The sequence below is a fragment of the Gymnogyps californianus genome, chromosome 5, assembly GCF_018139145.2.
Source record: "Gymnogyps californianus isolate 813 chromosome 5, ASM1813914v2, whole genome shotgun sequence".
NCBI lineage: Eukaryota > Metazoa > Chordata > Aves > Accipitriformes > Cathartidae > Gymnogyps > Gymnogyps californianus.
Window position 1 is genome coordinate 59922371 of NC_059475.1, and position 27015 is coordinate 59949385.

The 27015-nt window shown below is 49.6% G+C and overlaps 1 protein-coding gene across 1 annotated transcript; it reads left to right on the forward strand.

Moving 5' to 3' along the window:
- Positions 1 to 3599: 3599 nt before the first annotated feature.
- On the forward strand, positions 3600 to 25350 carry EXOC3L4 (exocyst complex component 3 like 4). Its single transcript, XM_050898363.1, has 11 exons — positions 3600 to 3942; positions 8230 to 8881; positions 11889 to 12006; positions 13063 to 13188; positions 14439 to 14539; positions 16543 to 16638; positions 18823 to 18937; positions 21001 to 21123; positions 21832 to 21984; positions 22962 to 23083; positions 25188 to 25350. The coding sequence occupies exons 1-11, from the start codon at positions 3600 to 3602 to the stop codon at positions 25348 to 25350; spliced, it is 2112 nt and encodes a 703-aa protein (XP_050754320.1).
- The last annotated feature ends 1665 nt before the right edge of the window (positions 25351 to 27015 follow it).

Here is a 27015-nt window from a genome sequence, read left to right on the forward strand (position 1 = left end):
TAGCTTGAGGGTTATGACCTTCTAGCAAAATTGAAGGAAAATGGTAAACAACCGCACAACATAGTAGATTTTTAAATTATCATGACCTTCTGGGGCCAGACTCCTGGAATCAGCATTGCCTTGATGGCATTTCCAGGAGCAGGCATGCTCCTTGAGAGCTGGTGCTGGGAGAGAGCACTGGAAAGAGCTGCGGGGAGAGAGGTGACCTAAACTGTGGGGTGCAGAGCTCCCCTGGGGTTGTGTTTATTAGCATCCCAGCAGGCCCTGGTGCTAGCTGTGTTTTGGGGTAGTTGACAGCTCCCAGGGAGGTCCAGATGAGACCCCATCCATGTTGGACCTGCCACCTGCTCTGGCTGCACCCCAGCTGTAGCAAGCCTGTCTGTACAAATCAACACCCATAAATGCCTGGCAGAGGAAGCAATTACTGACTGGGATGGAAAGAGGTTTAGCTGGACTTTGTTTCCGAAGGGGCTTTCCACACCTCAGCATGTGCCTGAGTAAATAGCTCCCTCCCTTTGTCCCTGCTGTCACCCTGCCAGGGTGGCAGAAGCGTTACCCGTTGTGGTTTTTCCCAGCACGGCAGGGCGGTCTCTGGCTTAAACATGGCTTCGAAGAGCCCAAGGACAAAAAGCTCAGCACTGGGCCGCCTGGCTGGGGGAGGCTTCAGGCAGGACTCCCCCTGCACCACGGGGCAGCCCCAAACGATGCTCTGTCCAATCCCATCTCGCCATCAGGGCATCTTCCCACCAGCCCTTGCTGCTGCTCTTCCCTGTTTAGTTGATCATAATTATTCCCACCCCATACACTTCCCATCACCTGGACACACAGCCTCTCCCAGCTGGAGGGAAGTTATGAACCCCTCTGTTCTCCTTTGCACGGCACAAAGTCCAAATGCCGCAGGACTTTATTGCATCAATCCCTCACTAAACCCTCTGATCTCCCCTATCACAGTGACAGCTGACATGCTGGCAGGCTCCTAAAGCAAAGAACTGCATGTTGCCCATGGCACGGTGGGACCTCCCGGTTTACCCCTCTTGCTTTACACTGGGGCCTTGGCCACCTGGGACTGCCTGGTGTGCCCAGCCGGACAGCCTGGTTCCCCTCTTCCAGGCACCACAGGCTCCCCAGGGTTAAATCACTTACACCACGCAGTGACAAGCCATGTGACTGTGTTTAATGTCATTTAAACCTTCCAGACTCCTTTTTTGCTTCTTTGCTTTGAGTTCCCTCCAAGGTGCCTAAATGCTCCGGGAGTGGAGGGATCCAGGGCCAGCATCCCCATGGAAATAAGTGCCCCTGGGGCAAAGTCAGGAGCAGGGAGATGAATATATAAATGTATAACCACGGGACACAGCGCTCCCCGTCCCTCACCCACGCCTGGCAATCATTACTGGGACCAAGCCACCCATGACCTCCGGAAACGGGGCAGAAGGGGGTGAAATGCAGCCATTCTCACGCAGCAGCTCTGGGGCTGCTTTTGAACCCCCACACCCAGACACCGCGGGGCTTCACCCTGCTGGGGCAGGACCGGGTGCCAAAATCCTTCTCCCCCCAGCTGCCCCGGGCAAGCTCAGCCCAGCAGCTCACCCCATTGTGGAGCCTCTGGTCTCACCTCCATCTCCATCTGTAGGGTAAATAATTAACCTTGAATGCTTGGAGTTCATTCGGCATTTCTCCCCCGCCTCTTCCCTTCTTTTAAACACCCAGACATAATGAAAGTGAAACAGTGCCAGAGTCTCTCCCGGGGAACAAACAGGCGAAGGTGCTGGAGGTCTTGGGCAGGTGAAGACAGGCCTTTTTTTCCACTTCCAACAGCCCTTTTCCAGAGGGCAAAGGAAGATGGAGAGAGGCGCCGTGCCCAGAGGGAGCCCCTTGGCCAGCGCGGGTGTGCGGGATGGTGCTCCAGTCAGCTGAGGTGGGCAAGCTCACCCGGACCTCTGCCCCGCAGAGCTGCCCACCCACCACTGCATCTCCCTGGGATTTCCTGCGACACGGAGCTGCTCTCGGTTTCTGTGGATCATGCCTGCGTTATCCCAGCTCGCTGCGGAGAGGATCAGTTCGGTTAGTACCGGGTTCTGTATCCCTTCTCTTTCCTCGCCCATGGGCTCACATCTTATGGTCCTCCTTCCCTGGCTCCCTCCAGCGTACAGCTCATCTTTGATCATTGCTGCTGCTCCGCTCCGGCCACAGAGCCCCCATGCAGGGTTTGAGCTAGGGACTCAGCCCCCGTCCTGTTGAAAGGGCATGATGCAGGGTCTGAGCCCCACCGTGCGAGCAGCTCAGCAAACCCATGGGAAGATGCAGTCCCTGCAGTTTATAGGCTGTGAAATAACCGTGCACAAGGAAGCGAAACTTTGGTCAAACTCGGATCAAGGGAGGATGAGATCTATTTCCAGAGTCCCAACACGTCTGTTCACTGCAATCATATTTCAATCTCTGGCTCCTGTGAGCTGGACAGACCTGAGACAGGCAGTTCCTGGGTGACCTCAAGCAATAGCTGTTTCTAATGATTTAAACTGATTGCTGAGCTGCCTTGAGCCTGCTGTGGGGAAACGTGGCATTTCCCATCCTCAGAGCTCTGCAATGTACAACGTCCCCATGAGCGGGCCCTGTTAGCTGGTGACCTGGTGAGAGCCCTTTGCAAGGGAGAGAAGGCAAAACCTCTCTCTCTTCCCCCTTCCCAAGCACCCGGGCCAGCCCTCAGGGTGGGCAGAGGGGAGCTAGTCTGTCTGCAGCAGGGCAGGAGCTGAGCAAGTGCAGGGGATGTGATTACAGCCCAGTAGCACTGACAGGACCACTTCTGTTGAAATCTGAAATCTCCTGCAGCATGCCCTGCAGCTCACGCAGGGGCTTGCTTGGCCCTCAATATACCCATTCTCGGCATGCCAGGATGCAGTGCTCTGAGGCAGGATGAGTGATGTGAACCGTTACTGCATCGTACAGCCTCCTGCGCTGTAACCATGACGATTCGGAGTGCGGAGATTGCTGTGGGTTTGATGGAAGGGGCTAGAGCAGAGCTCAGCCACCCGCCGGGGACCTCACACCCCCGGGCCGCCTTCCAGCAGTGGCAGGTCAGGGCTTGAGCAGGGCAGAAGCAGCAGCACGACCCAATGTTGCTGTATCCACATAAAAAATTGGCAACACCTCAGTGAGACTCAGGAAGGGTTATCATTCCTACATGACTGGAAATCCACCTAGAAGAATGGAAAGTAAAAACATACCCTGTTACCAACTGAAATGGTATGTTTACACAGATTGCAGCATCTCTGATGTTTAGCGATTCCTTGGCGCTGGAGAAATAGCTGTGACTTACCTGATTTATGGAGTTAAGTAGAGCTTTCCAGAGCTAAAAGCAGGCCAGCACCTGGTGTCTGTGGGTAGAGAGATTGTTTCAGTAGCTACAGGCTAGAACAACTTGCTCTGTCCTTATATTAGGCACAGGAAAGGCATGGGCCAGATTTTCAGTCCAGGACTGACTTTGGAGACACAGTAATACCCTGTTATGAATGTCTCATCTAATTCTGCTGGTTTATGCATTTCAGTGATTACCGTCAACCTGTTTGGAAAACCCCTTGTTGAAAGACAAGATTAATAGAAATATGGAATTAGACCCAAGGAGCATGACCTCAGAACCAGCCTCTGCAATGAACAGTGCAGGGGAGGAAAAGGTGGAGGTTGCTTCCGAACTGAGCAGCCCAACTTTGCAGAGCAGGGACAGCGGGTTCTTTGAAAGAAGTATTAAAACAATGTTAAGCATCCGGAAATCAAAACGAAGTGTGAACAAAGAGAAAGGAAAGGAAGGTACTGGCACTTGGAAAGGAAAACGACTTTCTTTGCGATTCTCCAAGAGCTATGAGGAGAACAAAACCACAATCTGTAATGGCATGGAGGAGATTGGTGAGAAGATAGAAGCAGAGCCCATTCAAGGAAAACCTCTTTCAGGTAAGAAGCAAAACCACCAGTGTAATTTGCTTGGCAGGGTATATGTAACCTTCAAGTAATTTACACTTTGCAAGTCTTGGGCCCAACAGTGGTGCTAAAGAACTAGGCATCCCATTATGGGGCAGAGACAACTGTCACCCCTTGAACAAACTTGTTGGGGTGTTACCTGGCTGTCGTGGTTTAGCCCCAGCCGGCAGCTAAGCACCATACAGTCGCTCCCTCACTGCCCCCCACCCCTGGGATGGGGGAGAGAATCAGGAAAAAAAACCTCCTGAGTTGAGATAAAGACCGTTTAATAGGACAGAAAGGAATGAAAAACAATGATAATGATAATAATAATATGACAATAGTAATACTAAAAGAATTAAACTATACAAAGCAAGTGGTGCACAATGCAATTGCTCACCACTCGTTGACCGATGCCCAGTTAGTTCCCGAGCCGCGATCCCCCCTCCCAGTTAACTCCCCCCAGTTTATATACTGGGCATGATGTCATATGGTATGGAATATCCCTTTGGCCAGTTTGGGTCAGCTGTCCTGATGGTGTCCCCTCCCAGCTTCTTGTGCCCCTCCAGCCTTCTTGCTGGCTGGGCACGAGAAGCTGAAAAATCCTTGACTTAGTATAAACACTACTTAGCAACAACTAAAAACATCAGTGTGTTATCAACATTCTTTTCCTACTAAATCCAAAACACAGCACTACACCAGCTACTAGGAAGAAAATTAACTCTGTCCTAGCTGAAACCAGGACACTGGCCCAGCATGGGCAGGTCGCCTGTCACTGAACAGGCTGCTCTGTGGCCTCCACTGCGTTAGTTTAACCATATCAACAACCTACCTATCAACCTGCCAGCACACGTATCAGCGGACATATCACCCATCATAAATATCAGTCACCAATCTGCTGAGCACAGTTTGGTAACTGCTGGTCTGACAACATCTAGAAGTGCAGTGTGGGCTATTCCTACACTGTTGCCTGCATTGCACTTCTGGACAATTTCTACTCTTCAGCTCTCAGACCGATGGTCCCCAGACTGTACTCTGTAGGTTGCTGCAAAGCCTTGATGGGGAAAAAAGATGGTTTGGATGTGGTCTGGCGTGGCATCTCCACCTTGGTTCCTAATCTTAGAGACTGCCTTGCAAAGAGACATCCACAGATGTCTCCACTTTGCTCTCTTACACTGACTTTCCATCTATTCTGCTCACAACAGTGGTGCTGCAAGTATTTGTTCGGTTTGTTTTCCTCAGGCTGGCTACTCTCATACATTTTGTCAGCATTATATAGATAGGTCTTAGTCAAATTATAATAACTACCTTCAGCATAGCTCTCACCTTTCCCCAAGTGTGGGCAGACTACAATGACTTTGATGTTGGTTTGAGCACCGTTCTCCACCTTCTCAAGGCAGAGGCACTACAATGCATGCACCAGGAGATAGACTGAAGTGGGCCAACATGGCTTGACCTTTCCTCAGCCTAAATTTCTAGAAAGAAATTCTTGGTCTACTGTATAGGATGTCATGGGGATCAGATAGAAGGACTGACAATGTCTCACTGCTATAATGTGCTCTACTGTGCCATGAAGTATTTACTGCTTTGCACTGATACATTGTGAGGTTGGGAAGCTGGATCTGAGCCCATCTCGTAAACTTTGCTAGTCTGTTCTCAAAGGATCATAGATGAGGAGCGACAGGAAATTTTACTATAAGCCCTTTTCATCTCCTGCGATAAACAAGCTGAGGAATTGCACGAATAAGGCCCATCCTGTGCCCAATAACTCGTGATTGGCCTAGACTAGAGCAGCTCTGTCAGAAACACATCCCATCCTGAGATAAATATGGCAAGCGATGGAGACTCCACCATGTGCACCATTAAGCTGCATAATGGTTAATTGCCTTTCAGTTGTCTTCCTTCAACTACCAGCTGGCTGATCTTGTAATGCTAAATTAAAGATCCATTTAGCACCCAATATCACCTCCCTGAATAATTATCCTAGATGGTGATTAAATGGTGTTTTCTCACTTTGATAAACAGAACAGAATGTATTCCTTTAGTCTCTCACTGCAAGCACTTGTGCAAACATAGGTTTTATATTAATTTATCTAGAAGACACTAAGTTAATTGGCACAATCTCCCTCCCCTCTGAGTGCAGAAGCAACTGTAGCTCCGTATAGGCACTCAAAACTCTATGCATTGTATGCTTCATCAATAGTTGGGTTATTTGGTGTATTTCTGTCTTTATACAGATACTTTTACTCTGCACAGATTATTCGGTGCATATGGTATAAAATCTGTGTGCAGACAAGCCCAAGGGCATAAATTATGGGCTATGAACCAGTCCTTCATATCTTCTTTGAGTGCTCCCCAATTTTTCCATATCATTTTATATGTGTATGTCCCAGAAGCAGTGGCCACACATGCCTAAATAATACCCTTTCCCTTCTCCTCTTTAATATTTGCCTTATGCCCAGTATCACAGTGGGATCTCCTGTTCAGATCATCTGTTATGACGCTGGAGACGGCGAGAGCTTCCCAGGGCCTCTCAAAAGCTAACAGTGCTCTTGGATCTCCTCAACACATGGCAAATACTTCTTATATTACTGGCAAATAGGCAGTGGTTCTTGGACCAGCAAGGTTTTGAAAAAGAAATGGGAAACTCAGTAGACCTCAGCCACTTTGGGGGTAACAGTATTTGGTGACTTTCCCCCAGCCTCAGCCAACACCAGCTAGTACTGGTAGTGTGTGCCAAAGGCAAAGGAGGTAGGGAAAACCCACGTGAGACCTGAGCACCAGGAGAAAGCACCCACAGGTTTGGATCCCCCTCCAATGCACACACTTCCCCAAACCATCCAGGGACAGCAGCACTCACCACTTGGAAAACAAATGTCACTGGTGAGAGGCAGTGCTTGGCATCTAACTGTAGGTTTATATACAGGCGGTGAACAGCCAGGTCACCCAACTCTGAACCACCCCAAGCAGGTGAACTTCACATACCTGGCATACTTTGGTGTTTCTCCATTTCCTCCTGCTGGGACCCCGGGACCACCATACCAGAGACTCTCCTCACTCCCCAGCCAAAGGGTTATTGCAGATTGCAATAACCACAGAGCTGAGAAGCTGTGGCTTCTGGTCCTCCAGAAGTCCCTCTTTTTGGTTGAGAGGAGGCTGAGGACCACAAGCATTCACAGAACATCTCCTAAATGTCTGGAACAGGTAAGAGGCATCTTTCAGAGGCCATTTGCTGTGGTAGGCACAGGCTGGAAAGGGTGGCCAGCCACGGATGGGCCAGTCTCTGGCTTGCTACTTCGGTCCCTACATCTCAAGGAGTCCTCATAATGCAAATCACCAGTGACAACCTCTGCAGTTTGCACTAGCATTTTGCTCAGCCCTCAGAAATGCAGGAGCCAGTTTAGCTGTGACATTAATTGGGGATGTGTTTAGGAAAACTTGATAATGCACAAAATCAAGACAGGAGGGGAGTCCGGGGTTTGCCCAAGGTTACACGTGAACTGAGAATGTTCCCCAAAATATATCATCAGGAGCATCCCCAAGCCAGTATCCCGCTCCCTCAGGGCCTTGGTATATCTGAAGGACATGCTGGTGGGTAGGCTGGGGGCAGACATGACCATCTAGTGAGATGTCTGACCCGGGAGCTCAGAAGGCCTGACGGGGTCTGTCCTGCTGTGCTCCCTCCCACCCCTCCAACCAGACCCCTGGGCACTCTCCCTGCCTTCTTGGACAACATGCTGAAACGCCCTTTCAGCCAGAGATGCCAGAGCTGGGCTGCACCGCCATGGCCAATTCAGCAGCAGAGCTGTGCTGAGCACACTGGTATGCTGGGAAACAAGGGTATCTGTGCTAAAGGAAATCCTGCTCGTACGGTACATCCCGAACTGTCCCCGCTGCCAGTCCCACTTCAGCTCCACAGTAACAGAGTGGCAGAGCCAGAGGCAGTTTTATGCAGCGTGAGACCCCAGTGTCCCTCTGTGCAGCCTCATTAGCCGTTGCTTGAGGTTTTCCTGCAGGGCTATAATCAGGTTTTTTGATATTTCCTACCTCTGAAACCAGCAGTTTAGAGATGTGGCTCAATTTGCAGTGATTGCATTTCCACTGCTTTCCTCTCCTATGTTAAACAAGAGCTGGAGAGATTGGGGGGGTCAGTCTCAGGGGCACTGCTGGGACCTGGCTACTCAGAGCAGCCCTGCAAGCCTCTCTGTGGGGCATCTTCCCCTGTTACTAACCTGTCAATCACCTGCTTTGTCCCAACCCCTTCCCCCCTTCTTTCTGCAGTAATGGAAATCAATGAACTCATTCAGAAAAGGCAACTTTTGGAAGCATTTGCAAGCACCAAGTACTTGGAAGATGAGACTATCGCTGAACGGGATGCTGAGAAATACAAAGATAAACCCCAGGAGTTTGTACGGAAATCCAAGGACGTGGATTTGCTTTATAACTCCATCACAAATGCGATCCAATCCATCGTGGTGGGAACACTGGAGCATCCCACCGTAGAGGATACCATGCTGACCTCCCTGGTGACTTTAATTGCCCGTGAAGAAGCAGCTCATCCTAGCACAGGCAACGCTGCTGGTCCTGGGTCGGACTTGCTTGGCACGCCCAGAAAGTGGAGGGAGGAGTGGAGGGAAGCTATCAACGAGAGCGCTAGAAAAAGAGTCCTGAGGGTACCCATGGCATCGAAGGAAGAAGAGAGTTCTTGGCTTGATCTCCACTTAGGTTTCCTCCAGAAATACCTGAGCGAAGACTTACTGAAAATCAAGTTATCAGTAAAAAAGTGCTATCCAGAGGAGTATCAGGTGTGTGAAAAGTATGTGGAGGCTTTTCACAAGGCCATTGCCTCACACTTGCAAGATCTCTCCCAGAGACCACTGGAATTCAACGAGCTCTACACCTTGCTCAACTGGGTGGCCAACACCTACCACAGGTAAGATGCTGTGCTTGCCACACTGCTTCAGCCTCCTCTGGAGAGCCGCAGGGTGCTTCGAAAACACTGAGTTATTTTCAGTTTCCTGAGCAAGCAAGAGACGCAGTCACTTCTACAGTAGAGCCAGATTGCTTATCTGTTAATAGGTGGGGACAAAGGTTTGTGGATAAAACACTTGCTGCTTTTCACAGATCTAAATTACCTCGTTTTCCCCTCCGTCTCCCACTTGCTGTTCTCACATGCCAGGAAGCGCCTCCTTGCAGCTCTGATAAACCTGCTCCCTTTCTGCCAATATTTTGCAAGGTCCAGCAGCTGCTCAGTGACTTTTCCAGGCACAGGGAGGGACCTGTGGGGGAGCCCTGCCTTCTTCCTGTTTAATTAAAACAGTGATGCATTTGGAAACAGGCCACGTTACCCCGCCATGTCCAGGGGTCAGAGTCATCTTGAGGAGGTGCCAAGACGTCACCGTGTGGAATTAGCCACATTAAAACAAAGGCTCTGGCTCAGATGTGTCCACTAGATGAATGGGAGGTCCATGTTTTTTAGGACCTCTTAAAGCTCCCTGTAATTCAGGGGTGACTAAAATATTCTAGGAGCTCCATAGACATATCAAATACCATCCTCAGGGCACTCTCTGTGTGTGGAAATAAAGGCAGGAATTCTTCACAACAACAGTAAAAACTGTGCTGCTGGACATTACCTCCTTTTACAGCCAAAGGAGACATCTAAGATAGGCACCTGTAGAAGGTCCAGGCATTGTGTGTCCTCAGTTGTTCACTGGGCTAGACCACAGCCCATCATCCCAGCCCCAAAGAGCTCCCAGACTAAAACCCAACAGAAATACACAGTGGGGTGGGAAGGAGAAGAGAGGCAACATGCACAGGAGATGGGTCTGGTAGTAAGCATGTAAAAACAGCCATGTCAAAGCAAAATGGTGTTTGCCCCAGTAGCTGGTCTCCAGGAATGGCCTGAACCAGATTCCCAAGGATGGGACAAATGCAAACCAATTGGCATCCCTCAAACAAACAAAAGAGGGAGTGAAGGCAGGAGTATCAACACTGAGTCAAACAGTGGGCAAAAATGGACAGGGAAGGGGCAGTGGTGAAGCAGGGCAAGCAGCAGCAACACTTGCCCAGGGCACTCCTAGCCTGGGGTAGCTTTTGGGTAAGGAACAATTGCACCGCAGATGGTCTTTGTTTTGAACAACCCTCAACAGATTTCTTCTGTGAACTTGTCCAGTTGCTCCTTAAAACCCCATTTACAGTGTGGTGACTGTAATGACATGTGTGTAACCCCCTCAGCATCATGGCACTGGCTGACCGGCGTTATGGCAGGATCACTATGGGAATGACACTTCCACCCATTGCCCTTCTCCCTCACGTGTCCCTGCCGATCTCGTCTGGAGGGAAATTCCTGCATGTCCCCAGCCCCTGGGAACTGTACTGCACCCCAACATTGCAGGAGAGGGGGGAAGAAACAAGCTTCAGCAGCCAGGTTCTGCACCAAAGAAAAGTGCCCCCATCGTATTTCTCTAACTTGCTGTGAAAGAGCTTATTGAGAGCTTGCAGCCGTTTTGGGTGCTGCTTGTGATCAGCTTGCTGGGTTGGGCTGTTTCCATTTGATTTTCCCATTCTAAAAGAACTTCATCCCCTCTTGGGACCCAACCCCAAAAAGAAGAAATTGTCTGACTCAAACTCATTATCGATGCTACAATTCAAACAAATGGAAAAAAAGAAAGAGAGGGGAATAAGCTCCTCGAGTATACATTTGAGCCACTCCTTTCAGTCTTGGCGGAGAGTTTGTATTTAAATCTGTGGTGTCCTTTTAAATGAGCAGCAGACTCCTGCAGCAGCTGGGCTGTGCAATGCTCCACATATGCAGATGTACCTCTCCGGGAAATCTGAACCATGACTGCGGGTACATTGACTCCAGGACACTATCAGCAGGCTGAGCTTTTTTTCTGCTGAGCAGTCACTCTGCACCAGCCTGACCTTGTACAGTATAATGTACACTTGGATCCAAACCTAACTGTGGGCTCGGCGCTGGTTTGGCAATGGGAACCCTTTTCAGTGGTTGGGCAGAGCAGGCTGTGTGTAGGACATTGCAGCTGTGTTCCCTGCTAACCAGGTGACTGCTTGCAACTTACGTCCCACATTCATCAAGTGCATGAATATTTTCTTCTTTTTCCTCTCCACCTTCATCACCCTGAAAAATGCAATGCCTCCACGGTCCACAGCAGATTGCAAGGGTAGCACATTCAATTGCACAGGCTAATAACGGGTTTCTCGCCCCAGAGGGAGAAACACAAGCACTCCCTCCCTTTCCCTGCTGCCCCGCTAATCAGCTGGCCTGATTACACAGCAATCCAGAGGAAAGTGAGTGGTAAAGTCGTGTGTCAGCTGAACACACTTTGGAGTCAGACTCTGTAGCTGCACGTCCACCCACTGCTTCCATCTGCGGAGGAACCGCGGTGCTGCCATGGCCTGTGTCCTGGGCATGGGAGTGCCTTCCAGGGGCTGCCCTGCGCAGAGCAGGACCTGCTCTGCCACCTCCCCTTGCTAGGGATAACGCACAGGGGAAAATAACAGGATGACATAAGCCGTGATGTGACACCGGAGAGGAGCCAGGGAGATCAGCTAACTCCAAAGCAGCACGCTGCTACAGGAATTACCCTGAAAGGCATTTCGCAAGCTCGTAGTCAAATGAATCAGCTTCAGGTTGTTTATTTTAAAAAGTAAATTCTCATAGCTCTTTTCATGTCCAAACAACTCAGAAGTCTCATGATTTCTAAGGTGGGCTGGAACCTTAGATCATTTTGATTTTGAATAATTAGGATTTTGAATAACGAGGAAAGATTTTCTTGTTAAAGCGTGAAAACAAGCATCGCAATTTAAGCTTTAAGTATATTTCTCACGGCTTAATAATTATGTAGCTCATGCCACATGAATATTCCATCAGTTTACTCACACTCTGAGGCAACATAATTTGTTCTTTTGAATCTTTCCAGTGAACTCTTTCTGGGTCACCCCGATCTCAAACCAGAAGTTAAGACAGAAAACCTGTCCCTGCTGTTAACATCAGCTGACTGGGATAAACTGAAAAACGACTACGTTGCTTCTGCAAAGGTGAGAGTTTTGACCTTGTCCCCACATGCCCCCCAGGGAAGGTCTGGGAGCCCCAGCCTCCTGGGCAGAGGTCTTGGATGGCTGTGTCGTGGTTTCTAGCCCCACCAGGTGCTAAGTCCTGCCAGCACCATGCAGAATGGCCTTTAACCAAAAGCAAAAAAGTCCTAAACACCAGTTCAGGGACCGAAGCAGGCCATGGGCCTGAACCTGGATGATCACAGAGCCAAAGGGACTGTACCAGACCCATACAGTATGGCAGAGGCTTACCAAAAGGTGATAGCTGGGCTTCATCAGACTGAACGCATTGCTAGATGTAAAGGCATTTTAGCTGCTACTTTCACAGTGTGTGATCTCCTCCAGCACATCTGAAGTTTGCTATAGGCAAACAACTTTGGGCATGTCCCTGCCAGAGGACCTCCCCATGGTTCAGCTCCTCCTAGGAAGCCCCTTTTGCAGCTCTCTTTCTGCTGTCCTTGGCTGGGACCCTGTGTAAGACTACATGTTTTCCTGGCTCTTTGCTGGGCTCTGACATTTTCTTGCAAACCATTTCTGAAACGGGGCACTGCTCAAGGTGAGCTCAAGGTACCCAGCTGAATAAAATCAGTATTGCTCCATTGTGCTGGTGAAGGATTATTTTGTTTCACTGGCAACAAGACTGATTTATCAGCCAGGACTGAACAGTGCTGCCACTTACTCGAGTGGCTGTACCGCCAGAAAGGACCAGTTTGATCTTTAATCCTGACCTTGTGCATTACACGTGCTGGAGGACTTTGCAATCAAGCAGTCAAACGGCTGACACAGTATTTCCCTGCCAGGACAATGATTCTCCTTTGATTTGGGAGTACCTTGCCCACACACAGCACAGCTCCTGATTTTTCCCGAGATCCTGTGTAGACCGACGGGATGTGGAGCAAGACCTTTGACTCTGCTTACCTTTCCGCGCTGCACGCGTGAGCCTTACACACGTGCCGACAGAGCAAAACACAGCGAGCCACTTTACTCATGCTTGCTTCATTATCCTGAGCTACATGTTTCCTTCCTACGTTTAACATTTAGGGGAAAATCAAAAGCTATTTTGGAAACATCCTGAGACTGGAAGTCACGGAGAAGTGGGAGAAGGAAGTTCATCCAGAAGTGAAGGAAAACCTCTACCACTCCTCGCTCTCCTTTGATATTCAAACGGTATTTAATTAGCTGGGGCAAAGTGTGGGGGGCTGTGTGGCTCCAGGGAAACTGGATCGTTACCTTCTGGGCTGGAGGTACTGCCTCCTGTGATAATTTATGTTAGTCACGCACTGGCAGAATACATTAGAGCAGAAAATACTGTTTATTACAACTTTTAGCTCTCCCGCTTGCCTTCTAGCTGCAAATTAAACCTGCTGTCAATTGTGTCAGCAACATAATAGGCAACTGATTTTAAAGTCCTTAAATCGCTTTGATTAGAAAGAAGAAAGAGAAAGGAAAAAAAAAGTGTAAAGAAAAGGTTTGTTAGAAAAAACCCTTGACTGAAAGAGCGACTTTGTCCCGGGGCTGTGGCAGCCACGGAAAGGCCGTAGGCAGTGACAGCCACTCCAATTTAAACAGTACAAAAAACAAAAGCTCCTACTAGCTTTAGGGACTACAGGGTAATAAATCCAGGAGGGGTTTGGATTCATTCTCCTCACTCAAAGGGTTGAGTCATTTCAATTAAATAATACCAAAAAAAAGAGGAGAGAGAACGGAAGAAAATAAAAGAGTTTTGCCTGCTGCCGTGACTCTTTTTCCATAGAGGAATATTACACATTGTGTGATCACCGGGAAGGCAGGTCTGAGTTGGATTAGCAGATGGGTAGGATGCCTTGGGAAGCACCAGAGCGGGACAGCAGCCTGCCTCACTCCAGAGAGGCAGCCGGGGTTTTGGGAATGGGAATTAGGGAGGAACCCCAGTGCAAGCAAGATTTCAGGCTGATGCCCAACCCTCCGTGTGGCCCCAGTATCACTCCTGAGGAGGGGGCTTGTGTGGGCCCCCAGGGATGGTGCTTATAGCCACCCTCAGCATGGGGACATGGGGACATGGGGACAGCTCAGCTCCCCTTGGGCATTGGGTTGGGGATTGATCCCTCCCGCAAATGCCCCCAAAAGAGGAGGACGGCACCAGGGCAGCTCGGGCCTCCAGTCAACACCGCGTCTAACTCATGCTCAGACAGCAGAAGGACACGGCGCCATTAGGGATGAATGATTATGCTACAGATCAGTTTGTGCCTCTTGGCCCCTCCTGAATTGTTATTTTTAAAACTGCCAGAGAATAATGAAAACCGCCTGGCAACAAGTCGGTTGTTTGCCCCTTTGCTAGGCGAGTCATTTTTATTAACCAAAGCTGCATGAGATCCTTGTGAAGGATGTTTCGCCTGTGCTTGTCCCATTCACTGGAGTTTTTTCATGCCCTTTTCTAGATCATTGGGGAGCACATGAAGATATCTGGAGCGATCAGCAGAAGCCTGGAAACGAAAATGCTTGATCTGTGCCTGGCAGAGCTGCACGAATTCATACCAAGGTCATCGCCGCTCCGGGCAGCACATTCCTTCCAAATGAGTCCCACATTTGTAAAAAAGCAGGGAAAAGGTCCGTGCACTGGGCCAGATGCTGGCACCGAGCAGGCATGGGCCTGCTCCTGGGAGAATTAGAGATCACAATGAGCCCAATAATGAGCAAGCTGCAAAACAACTTGGAGGGAGTCATAAACAGACCCAGATGGGACTCTTGCGAGTCCCAAAATCTGAGGTCAGAGCTCCAGGAAGGAGCTGCTGGCTGGAAAGGGATGGGACCACTGCGGTCCCATCCATCCGGGACCTTTATGGCATTGGATGCTGGTTGCTTGCAGCTGCAGCCACGAGCAAGCAGCAGTTGTGGACCCCTAGACCCAGAGCCTGCTTGCTCAAAACATCATCTAGGTGCTCTGGGGTGAGTCCTGCTGAGAGGGTTTTCTCCTGCATCCCATGGCTATGGGCATAGAAATAGCTGATGGGACCCTCTCTGTTACACCTGGGCAAAACATATAGCTGGGCTGCCTTCTGAGTCTTCTGAGTCTGGGCTAAAATTTAGCCAGTGTCCAAAGGACACAGGACCCTGTATCTTTGCTGAAATAATGTTTTTCTGCTTGGTAGTCCCCAAGTTATGGCCTCAGATCTTACCCCCTGTGACGTGCCTTGGGGATGCTCCAGGGAAGGTTTTGGCTCGCAGAGAGTCCCAGCACAGCGACACGCTGTCCGACCCCTCCGGCAGGGCTGTGTTTTGGGGGGTTCGCGGCCGCTTGCTGGAGCAGCGATCTGCGGAGCAGAAAGGCTGTTTGGCATGAATCAACTCCGAGCGAGACTAAAAATAATTTCGTGTTAACCTTTGAAGTTTCCCACCTCCAGCAGGCGCTGAGTGGGGAGTTTGCTAATAGACGTGTAGCAGGAGTGAGGGTGGGGAGCCCGAGCGCTGCTTTCTCAGATCGTGAACCCAGGGCATGGCAGGTGTCCAAAGTGCACTAAAGGCAACGCTTTCCCTTCTAAACCCTCATCTCTAATAGCCCAGCGACCTACACTTGTCTCCCCTACCCTGAGTGAGCAGGGTAGTTGAAACCAGCTATTTGGCTTTGAAGTCTGCCTGGGTTTTTGAGGAGAAACGCAGTACTGATGTTCCGTTCTTTCTTTTTTCCCCTTTTTTTCCTTTTTTCTTTTTTTTCTCTTTTTTCTTTTTTTCTTTGTTCTTTTTTCCTTATTTTTTGTTCTCTTTTAAAAATCTTTTTCTTTTTTTCCTTTTCTTTTTTTTTCTTCTTTTTTTAAACAAAATTGGTGTAAAATGCAAGCCAGGGCAGCAAGGGCTCCCAGATGAAAGTGTCACTGAAACTTAAGCTTTTTCTTAAACCTGAGATGCAAGCGGCTGAGGCTGGCCTGAGCAGGTTCCTTTACCCTGACAAAGAATGGGACCACCAGGCAAAGCCTGCCTGAGCATGCAGCCTCCTGCCAGCAGTGCGGACCTGGCTGTAAAACAGCTGTCAAAACCATAAAAGCTGTGCTACACAGAAAACAGCTACCTAACACACCATGTTGAGGTTACGGGGGGGAAATGTAGGTGTGCTGCCCCATTCCTATTCACCTTTTATTGTAAAATCAGCCCCGAGGTAAATCCTTTCCTTGTGTGCTTAAGAGGGCACATATTATATTGCCCCAAAAGCCAGAGAAATGAAGGACCAGACTGATGAGCCTGAGTACCATGGCCGCAATTAATCCCTCAGTGTGAGGAAAAGTCAGAGATTTGGCGTGCCGAGATCCCTGGCATCTCTCCAAAAGTGCTGCGTACCCGCTTAGGCAAGCACACCCTAAACCCATAATTATCTGCCATCTATTCCCCTCCACTGCACATGCATGTTGTGACAGCTGGAAAAAACATGTCCGCATACAGAGGGGGCAGGTTGGCCCAGCCATCGGTGTCTCCTGACATCGCCATGTACACAGAAGATGAACCATCCTCGGTCCCCCACCATTAGCGTTACCTGCGTGTCTTCTCCTGCAGGTTCGGGGAGGAGTTCGTGGCGTGGAGCACTGCCCAGGACAGCCCCATCTTTGCACCCTATTTCGCTGCTTACATCAACAGCTTCCACGACCTGGCGTAAGTCTGCTCCCCTCGAGCCAAGCCACCGCGTTGCTGGGGTCCGGGAGGGTGGCAGTGTCTGGAAAGGAAAGACGGAGGTCTCCTTGGGGTGCCCCACTGGGTGCTCAGCCTCCAGCCCTTCCTCATCTCATGGGGTGATGTTCCCCAAGAGATGCAGATAAAAGTCACAAGGGTGAAGAGAAGAAGCGGGGATGGATCCAGTGCTTGCGTGAAAGTTTTAAACTCATTTTCAGCTCATCTTTTTCAGCCTCAGAGGAGGGTTTTTTTTCATTTTTTGTTCTGGAGGTTAGCAGTATAAACCCAGCAACACAGTCTGAAAGCTGCTTTTGGCACTGGGCTGGAGGAAACCCTGTGAAAGCACTCAACCTGCAAATAAACCCTTGCCACTGCTGCTGGCAGCAGGAACTTCTAGGGCTTTGCATGTGTTATGAATTAGTTATTTAAAGCCATGCGTTGAAAAGGCCTCTGATGAACAGGTATGCCCACCAGCTCTGACTATCAAAGAGTGCTTCCAGGAGAGGGGCACTCTCCCCATAAGTAGGACGGTGCCAGTCATTGTGTGTCCTAGGGTCTGGTCCGTCAGCCCAGTGCTGTGGCATGTGATGACCTTGCACATCCCACGCCGCAGCTGCCCACACAGCCTCCGGCGTCAGTGCCACGGGGAACCAGGGCTGTTCGTACAGCACCCACCCCATGGGCACGGTCTGCAGCCACGCGGGGACATGGCCCACCAAGGCCCAGGGGCTCTTCAGCATCTGGGGTCGTCCCCGCCATGCAGATGTGGTGCTTCAGAGGCCAACCCAGCCAACCGACATGGAGCTAACACCTGGGGTCTGGCCACTCAAAAGCTTGGGTTGTTATCTCCAGCCCATGCTGCTGCATTCGCTGCCTGGCACCGCCTGCGGCAGGGATGCTATATGCCAAATATTATTCAGGGGCCGCAGAGGATTTCGCGTTGTGGTGTCTCACAGGAGCCGACAGCTCCAGCCGCAGTGAGCACTACCATCGGGAAGTCTCTAGATGGCATGGTCTCTCCAGCAATGCTAACCTCGCCGAGGAGCTAGCTTTCTCTGCCTCCTCCTGCCCCTGCAGAAAATTGCTCTCCCCTTCCCTGATGGGGACTGGAGAGGTGGTGAAGGGAGAAGCCAGCCCCAGGCAGGGAGCTGGCAGGCGTTTGGGTGGTGGATTGGCTCCACTGGGTTTATTCCCGAGTCGAGTTAAATATTCATCAGCCTGGTGTGATGAGTTGCTGAGCAGAGGTAGATGACCTAACAGCATGATTTTGTGGATGCTGGACCCAGACTTCAGGTGTTCAGCAGGAGTTATGGACCTGAGCTCCCAGCCTGGGGTGGGAGGGATGCTGTTAGGTGTTTTGTAGTCCTGCCTGGGCAGCCTCAGACATATAAACTAGCTACCAGGCAGTGGCAGGAACCCGCCACGCTCTGTGGTCACAGCAGCGGATGTGGCACAGTCAGGGAAGCTTGGGGACCACTAGCATTTTGGTGGTGCTGCCTCAGTTCCCCCCGGAGCATGTTACAGCGGGGCAGCGGTGGAAAGTGAGAAGAAAGCCAGGAGTTCGCAATGCCCCCAAAGCCCTACTGCTGGGGATTTCATTAACCTCTCAGAAGTTGTGTTTTCTTCCTCGTTAGTGTGAAACCTTGCAGAAGTATGCACTGTCCATAGGAAATTCCATAGGTTTCCACCACCATAGTTCCCCATCCCAGCTGCTGCCAATAGACACTCCGTGGCATGAGTCAGCTGGGCTCTGGGTGACACAGGGTTGGCAGCTTTCCCTTCTCTGGCTTTATTATTTCCTTCTCTCTTACCCCATAAGTCCCTCAGTGCTCTCTCAGGTACCTGGAGATCATTTAGCAGAAGTGTTGCTGAAGTGAAAAAGTAACCAGCCTACGCAACTGCTCCGCATGGTTGAACCGTCCCACCTGATGAGGAAATAGGTGGTTTTTTAAGCACAGTTACTTGGCTGTGATTAATTTTCAGCGTATAGGATTGTGCAAAAGAGTCATTACTTTGACCCATTAAGTGTTTCCAAGAGGAAGTACTAGATACACAAATTTATTTTAAAATAATGCCCAAGACGCCAATCTGGATAAAATACTTAGGGCAGTGTAATAGTTTACATTTTAACATTAACCCGTTGGTGGTGTCTCTCTCTCTCTCTAGGTCAGGGTTAGAAACAGTGTTTAAAGTCAACACTGAGGAACTGCAGAAGATTTTGGCAGCTCTGACAAGGAACTTCACAAATATTTTTTTAAATAAATTAAGAACAAAAGCACAGGTAAGAGGATCTTGGCCACATTATTTCCTAAATGTAAGGGGTATGTGCAGGACCACTGCAGCAGCTGAGGGCCATTGCCCTTCCCTTGTCTCGCCGACTAGACCTCATTTTGCAGTGCATGACATTATGGTCCCTCCAAAATGCATCATGCCTAACATTTGTAGAAATCCTCCTTAACCCAAAGTAACACTTCCAGCATCCTGGGAGTTTTTCACTATAAGCAATGGTACATCTGTCAAGCTGTTTACTTTACCAAAAGAACCAAAAGAAAAGGGTATTTACTGGCTTCCAGCATCTCAGGCAAAGCAGCGGGGGGAAACCTTAGCCATAGTGAAGCACCGGGAAAGTCAGCTGGACACCACCAATGGGACATTTTTCCTTCTATCAAAACATTTGGGTTTTTCAGGACTTTGATTTACTCTTACTTATTCGTAGATCTGCCATCACTGTCTGTTATCAACCTCTTCAGACAGGACAGAATTCATTCTGGTAGAGGCAATTTTTCCAGGCTGTTTCCATCGTGAAGAAAGACTGATTCTTTCAGCATGAGGATGCTAAAGTTCTGGTATCAGCTGATAAAGCTCTGATATCAGCTTAACTTGTGTTAAGAGGCCTAAAAAGCAATATGTGCTGCAATGCAGTTTGTGCTTCCCGGGTGCTGTAGATGGGACTTTCTCCTCTCAGCCAGCTGGGGGTCCACTATCCCTTGCTGGTATAACACGAGGGATTGTGGAAATTAAGCCTTTGGTCTCGCCCCTTTTCACTCATCCTAATTCACTTTCTAAATCACCAAGCATAACTTTCAGAAAACAAGACAGCCATGCAACTGCTCCAATCTAAGCCAAGCCTGCCTGGCCAAGGGGACTTTCCAGTGACTGCAGAGCTTGTCTCGGAGCCTAAGGGGCAGGCGAGGAAGGAGTCAAGCCAAGGCATTGAGCAAGAGAGCCAAAATGCCATGAGAACTGAGAGCGGCTGAGGCAAAGCATTTCTAAACAGTCCTCCAGCAGGCTAGGAGCACAGCAGGAGGGCACAAGTGGGGGAAATAATTGGGAAGGAGATTGCCAGGAGTCTAAAGACAGAGATCCCAAGAGCTAAGATGAGAAAAGTACAAAGGGGATGTGTCAGAGAAGGGATATTTTGAATTTGGCCCTTAGGGGAGTCTCTTCCAGGTGCCACCAGAAGCCCTTAGCAGATATTGCTGTGTTTCTATGCGGAGGCACATTAGCTCTAGGGACCCGGCAAGGGAAATAGCCCGCTGGGGACACTTGGTCAGAGCACCTTGTACCCAGGGCACGGTGCCATCACTCCCACGTCATCACTGACCATGAGGCATCAAGCTGGGGATGCTCCCAGCTGCTATTCCCCCACCACCACATCAGAGCAAAGAGCAGAAGGAAAATCCCAGTGAGACTTTGTGCAGACACATGGGTCTGCAGGGAGTACAGACAGCCCCCTGCAAATGCCGTGAGCAAGAAGAACTTGATTTCCTTGTGGAGAAGGCTGGAGGGGTGATGGATTACTGGGCTAATTTCCAACAGATTCACTACCAAGCGACTTGTCATGTCCATAGCTGGTGCAAACCGATGTAACATTAGCACACATGGTTGCACACCACAGCCTGTTCTAGCCGTGCCTGAGTTTCCTCCGATTAACATTCACATCTGTTTTTTCACCACAGTAGGGATACAAATTTATGTACCTAAAGAAATATAGCTGGTGGATTAGAAGGTGGCACAGAGCAAGGAAATGAGGTGTCCCAAGTAAGCCTTCAATGCCAAAGCATCTCCTGTTTGGGGAGTGATGCTTCTCCTGTCTGCACTGGGGTGCCTACCCAGAAAGGGGACATGTAGGTCTGAATTCCCTGAGGTGGAGAGAGAAACCCAGCCTGCTCCGCGCTCCTGGTGCCTAACTCCTGGTGTGTCTTCACGCAGAGCGGTGCGCCGTCGGTGCTCTGTGCTTTTCAGTTCAAGCCCCCCGAGCAGGCATACAGCTGGGTGCCTTCGGCTAGTGCATCAGCTACTCTGAATATTACCAGTGCCACCAGTGAGTTGGTCTTTTTTCAGCCACTCCTTAAGAAAATCCTGACCACGGACTGGATTTTGGCGACGGAAAGGCCGGACTCGCTGGCATCGGCAGTCTCACGGTTCTCCGAGCACCTGCAGTACATGAGGGAGCCCATGGGGCAGGTAGGCGGCTGGTCCCACACCTGGGTGCAGTGATGCTGGGGGGGGTCCCACTGTCATTTGCAGGCTGTGGTCTGACCTGCAGACTCCTCTCCAGCAGCAAGGGCTGTTTATAAACTGTGGGGTCTGCTGATGTGGGGGAGTTCAGCTATTACTGTACTTTCACGTGAGAATAAGCAACATCTTTCCTTTCTCTAGTTCAAATATGGGAACTGATTTCTTTAAAGAGGAACAAAAAGCTTTGGTGAACGTTACCACTGAACATTATAATTCCATGAGTTGCAGGCTTATATGCTCCTTTCACATCTATGCAGTTGTGAAATAAATGGGTAGGTGACAATGGTTCTATATTTAAAATCTGCAAGCACCATCAAAATCTAGTTTTAAAACAATCCTGAATGTCCCCCTTTGCTACTGAGGAGCCAAACTGCCAACACAAAATCATGGGCTATTTCAGAGTGAGGAGTATTTCCATGGCATTCCCTTGGGCACTGCCATCGCTCTGTGCCAGAGCAAGGGGCTGGGAGCTGCCACCTCCCTTCAGCAGGGCTGGCCTGGGCAGCGTGCGCTGACGGTGTGCTGCCTTCGTGTATCTCCTCTATGCCCTTGGCTGCTGCTAAAGACCCAAGGGCTTCCCCTGCCCTCTCTCACTGCTGTGGCCTCGCATGGGAACCACAGAAAAACCATGAGGTTTGCTTTTTTTTTAACCAGGAGCTTCTACATGATGTTCATAAGTATGTGGTGAGGGAATACATCATCCAGGTCATCAAATCCAGACGGAAAATGAACAGGGAGACACGGCAGCAAGTGAGCGAAAAGATGGGCCAGGAAGCCAGAATCCTTAATAATATGTTCATTGATCAGGTATGCGAGTTCCCTCCTGGCATCCCCTGGCTGCCCCGTTCCCGGAGGTGCAATATCCCTGCTTGGCTTCCCGGGGACCAAGGCGGCAGGCTCTCGAGGAGGGCAAGCCTCAAGAAATGTAAAAGTGCTTAAAAGAAAGCAAGCAAGGTGGTTACGGCAGGTTCATGGTGTGGACTTCCAGCCCGGCGGCTGCTCTGCAGTAGTGGCTTGTGCGTGCTCAGCTGGCAGCTCTCCGATTGCAGCGCCTGGTGCACTCCCAGGCACACAGGCACTTTGCGTAGGGCAGTTCATGTGCTGTAGGATCATGCTCATCCCATGGCAACTTCTTCCTGGGCCTGTTCCTTTGGGCCATGGGATGCACCTTGTCTCCGAAGGATCCCTGCCCTGGGTACAGCTCGTGGAGATGAGTCTGTCGAGAAGGTCCATCCAGGCATACAGTCTGCATACAGGAGGGTGATGGGGAGAAAATTGTGGCTGTTTGCGTATTTTGTGACCAGGCAACATCAGTCTGGGATTTTCAGGGAAGCCAAAGTTGAATTCATTGGATTTTGCAGAAAGTCAGGTGTCCGAGGCACTAAATCCCACTGAGGCAGATCCCTCTCAGAGATGAGGCACACGGAACTATTAGGCAGCAGGAGGTGAAGTCTCCGGCATCTGCTGCTGTGCCGGACCACAGCCGCAACGCCCTGCTCAGGGTCTGGCTTGCTGGGGTACTCGTGAGCATCGGGGAGTGCAGAGTCAGGCCCCAGCGGAGCTCCCGGGTGTACCTTGCCATTGCCACCCAGTGCCACCCCGGCCAGCACCCTGCTGCCCCCCAGCAGCACACTGCCTGCCCGAGGGCAGCCTGTCCTGCCTGCAGCAGTACTGCCTTACACCAGTAAAAGCAACCTGCGGCCGTGCTCTGTGCTGCAGGTAAAAAGGCATTTTGTAGGTGCTGTGCTCCCCCCTGACGTCCCTGTATGCCTCCTCGTTCGCAGGGGTCTGACTCCAGCTGGCTCCTTCCCGCCATACACCACATTGCCAATATTATTGGGGAGAAGAAAAAAGACAAGATCAAGGAGTACGTCAAGGAGCTGTGTCAGGATTATCCAGATATCAGGTACATGAAACGGCAGATGCCAGAACTGCTGGGCTCCATCCCAAACAGCGCCAGCTCACCCCATGGTTTGGCCAAGCTCTTCAGTTTCTCTCCTCTGCTGGTAGCCACACGTTAGAGGTCAAGGTGCCAGCAAGAGGGGGAATCCCACCTTATTTTTCTTTCTTTATGGCTGTATCCTTTCTCTTTTTTTGCCCTGTCTGCTGGATCTTATAATGCACACAAATTACCTCAAAAGCCTTTTCATTTTAGAATAGAATAGAATAGAAGAATAGAATATTTCAGTTGGAAAAGGCCTACAACGATCATCTAGTCCAACTGCTTGACCACTTCAGGGCTGATCACAAGTTAAAGCATGTTATTAAGGGCATTGTCCAAATGCCGCTTAAACACTGACAGGCTTGGGGCATCGACCACCTCTCCACCTCTCTAGAAAGCCCGTTCCAGTGTTTGACCACCCTCTCGGTAAACAAATGCTTCCTAATGTCAAGTCTAAAGCTCCCCTGATGCAGCTTTGAACCATTCCCATGCATCCTATCACCGGATACCATTTTATTGCTCCAAATGAACCTTGTTTCACTGTAAAGCTCCAGGTTGCTTTTCAGTTCATCACCAGTATTAGCCCAGCTTGCCAATTTGCAGGCTCCAGCTTTGGAGCAAATAGTTTATCTCCTGTTCCCAGCCTCTGACCTCAAAGCGCAGCAGACTTTGACACAGTTCAGCTGCAGTTTCTGAAAGGGCCTCAACACAACCACTAAATTTTGGAATAAATTACAAATTCTTTCTTTTGTACTTTCCATTTGCTGTTCCGAAGCAGCATCTGCAAAATTTAAGGCTACTGGAAAAGTAAACAAACAAAGTGACTAGCTCTGTGCGTGGCTAAGCAGCTGCATATCAGAAGTTACCTCCTCTTCTACAGCTCTTCTACCAGCCACTGAGAAGGAATATCAGTGGTACAGCTTGCAAAAAAATCTGTCTCATCAGAGTCATTTCAGAAAGACCAAAGGTTTTTGCACTGGGTTACACAGGTCCTGCCGGATAACATTTATACAATCAAAATAAACCATAAATTTAACAAATTGCTCAGAACACTGAAGTGGACCCTCAAATATTCAGAAAAAAATGACATTAAATATATTTTCCTCTCCCCAAAACCAAGGCTCAAAATTTTTCATAAGTATATTTAACTTGAGTGGGTCAGATATGCTTTGGGCTTATCCGTGTGGGGAAATTCAAGACATGGACTTGAAAAAGAATAATTGCTCCTGAGTAATTTCCTAGGTGAACACACTTATCCTACAAAAAAAAAAAAAGCCTTAATCCCAGTGGCCAGACCAAGCTGACGAAGGAGGCAATGTCTGTTCTGGGAAGGATGGGGGAGGTAAATGATGGCTAGTCAGGCTTAGCTATTTGAAAACAATTTTCCAGGCAGAAAAGCCATTTACAAGGCTATGATTTGTGGTACTTTTTCATCATTAGCCTTAGACCCAAGCCAGGTTTTAAGGCTCGTCCTCTTGGTTGATCTATTTCCTGGCTTTCCATTATTGAGTAATAATATTTTTAACAATTAAGTTTGGAAAACGAGGCGGAACCTGCTGGACTTGCATTGCTTCCTGTTCAGGTCTCTGTTAATTCTTCCCCTGAGCTCTCAGAGACATTGCTGAATTTGTATATACTGAGATTACTGGAACAGGATATGTTTCCAAGTTGGCTTTCCTAGCTCTCATCTAATTAGTGCCTGTCAGCTTCCTAAATATTAGCACTTCCATTACTCAACTCAAAATAATCATTAAATAAAAGGTCTGCAGCCTCTCAGGAATACTTGCAAAAGACGTCACGTGGGTGTGGAGATGGAGGAGGAAATTCCCCGAAGCACCAGCAGCAGGAGGGTGTCCCACCAGCGCAGGATGGTTGGAGCTGATGCTCGCTGGCTCAGTACCTCTGGAGGCTGCAGACCCCCGTCCTGGTGGCTCCTCCGGCGTGGTGAGGGGACGTTCCCCGGTGTTTTGCCATGGTCTCACTCTGTCTCCGGCACGGTTGTTGGTTGCTTACCTCTGGGCTGGTTTTGCTCGCCAGGACTGAGTGAGGTCTTGTTTGGTTTCTGCAGGAAGGAGCACGTCCTGGCGGTCCTCGCGCTCCGGGGGCTGGGGCGCACCAGGAGAGCAGCGATTTTTCGGCAAGGCTACCGTGCGCTGAAGAGCCCCCATGGTGGGGAGGGCAGCACGCTCTTTGCTGAAATTGATGCCCCAGTGATCCTCAGCTGCTTCTAAAACAGAACCAAAACAGCAGTCAGCATCCTCCCTCCTCCTACGCTGCCTCTATGGCATGATCCAAAATCTGCTACCCCACCTCGCTCCTCTGCAAATGCAACTTTTTGACTGCCGTGGGAAAAGGAGTAGTTTTCTGAACTTGCTACCCTGAGTTCAGAAACCAAAGACCACAGATGCGCCAAGACATTGACCTCCCGCAAGAGCTCCTGGGCAGCAACTCCAGCCCAGGCGCTGCGTCCACCCTGTATTCAATACAGATTTTATTGCTAGGAGGCTGCTCTGTTGTTTGGTCCAAGATTGAGCCTCTTTTCAGAGAACAGGAGAAAACCAAAAGGAGTTCACTCAGAGCTATATTAAGGCTTGGACTGTGCATTGCATAATTATACAGCAGCAGAGCAAGAGCCTCCTTCATAATTAATGTCCCTGAGCAACCGAGGGGCAGAGCTTGGGCAGGGATGTGGTAGCACCCAAGTCTTATTTCCTCCCCCGTGAACCAGCTGGCCAAGCTGGCATGACACAAGGTCGGTGACGTTGTGACCTAATGCCACAAACCACTGCCTGCCTGAGGAGGAAAACCTTGGAGGGCAACCAAACCCCACAGCTGGGACACACCGTGCATGGACCACTCTGCACTCCAGGATGGACCCCATGGCCCTTCTGGTGTTTCAGCAGATTTTCTTCACTCATGGGCTGCCTTGCAAAACTCCTGTCGGACCAAAGACCTGTTCATGCCATCACAGCCTCTCTGTGTGGGCAGACGTGGCTGGATCAGACGTGCCATGTGGAGGGAGGCTCCGAGTCCTCCTTGCCCCAAGGAAAAGGGCCACCATGCCCCTAGTCCATTGTCTTGTATGTTCAAACATGTTTTAACAAATCTGGTACAATCTGACTGCAGTATAAAACCTAATGTGAGGTGGACAGGCATAGTGCTACAGATCAGATCCTCATCTGGTATAAACAAGCATCACCCCATTGATGGGCATGGAACACCACCCATTTAACTCTGTGAGGGATCCAAAGCATTACATCCAGCATCTGCAGGGGAGACTAAAAGAGATATCCAGCAGCCTACAGCCGTGCAAATCTGATTTCATTTAATCCAATTCATCCTTTAGGTTGCCCTCTGCAGGAATTAATCCAAGACTCTGTACAGAGACATGTTTATGATCTATCAATTCATGTGATAAATGTGGACATATCACAGCCTTGAAAACTAATTTGTCTGCTGCAGAGCTTAGAGCATCAGTAGTGAGCCTCTTTCATTTCCTTTGCTCCGGTTTGCACCAGTACAAATTTCATCCCAGGTGAGCAGCAGGCACTGGTGACAGGCCAAGGGAGCTGTTCTGATGGATAAGAAATGCTGAGTGCACCTTTAATTCACAGTCATCCTATGAAAATTTTTCTAAGGTAGACTTGCTACCCCCACACCCAAGATGAGGTGTTTTTCTAAAGATGGCTTTGAAATATCAGCTATAAATTGAGAGCTTGAGGCAGGAAATCCTGGGAGGAATTTTCTGCCCTGCATCATTCTTCAATAAAGCTCATGACAATTCCAGCAAATCCTCAGCTTGATGACTCTCTGTATTTGTTATGGAGAAGGAAAAGTAAAATATCATCTGCATCTCCTGTTAGGTGTGTGGAGCTCAGGAACACTTTGGAGCTTCC

Bases quoted from the DNA above. Each gene is read 5' to 3' on its own strand.
- EXOC3L4 (XM_050898363.1), top strand. From the start codon at position 3,600: ATGGAATTAGACCCAAGGAGCATGACCTCAGAACCAGCCTCTGCAATG. The intron at 3,943-8,229 runs GTAAGAAGCAAA...TTCTTTCTGCAG, and splicing joins TCAAGGAAAACCTCTTTCAG to TAATGGAAATCAATGAACTC. The intron at 13,189-14,438 runs GTATTTAATTAG...GCCCTTTTCTAG, and splicing joins TCTCCTTTGATATTCAAACG to ATCATTGGGGAGCACATGAA.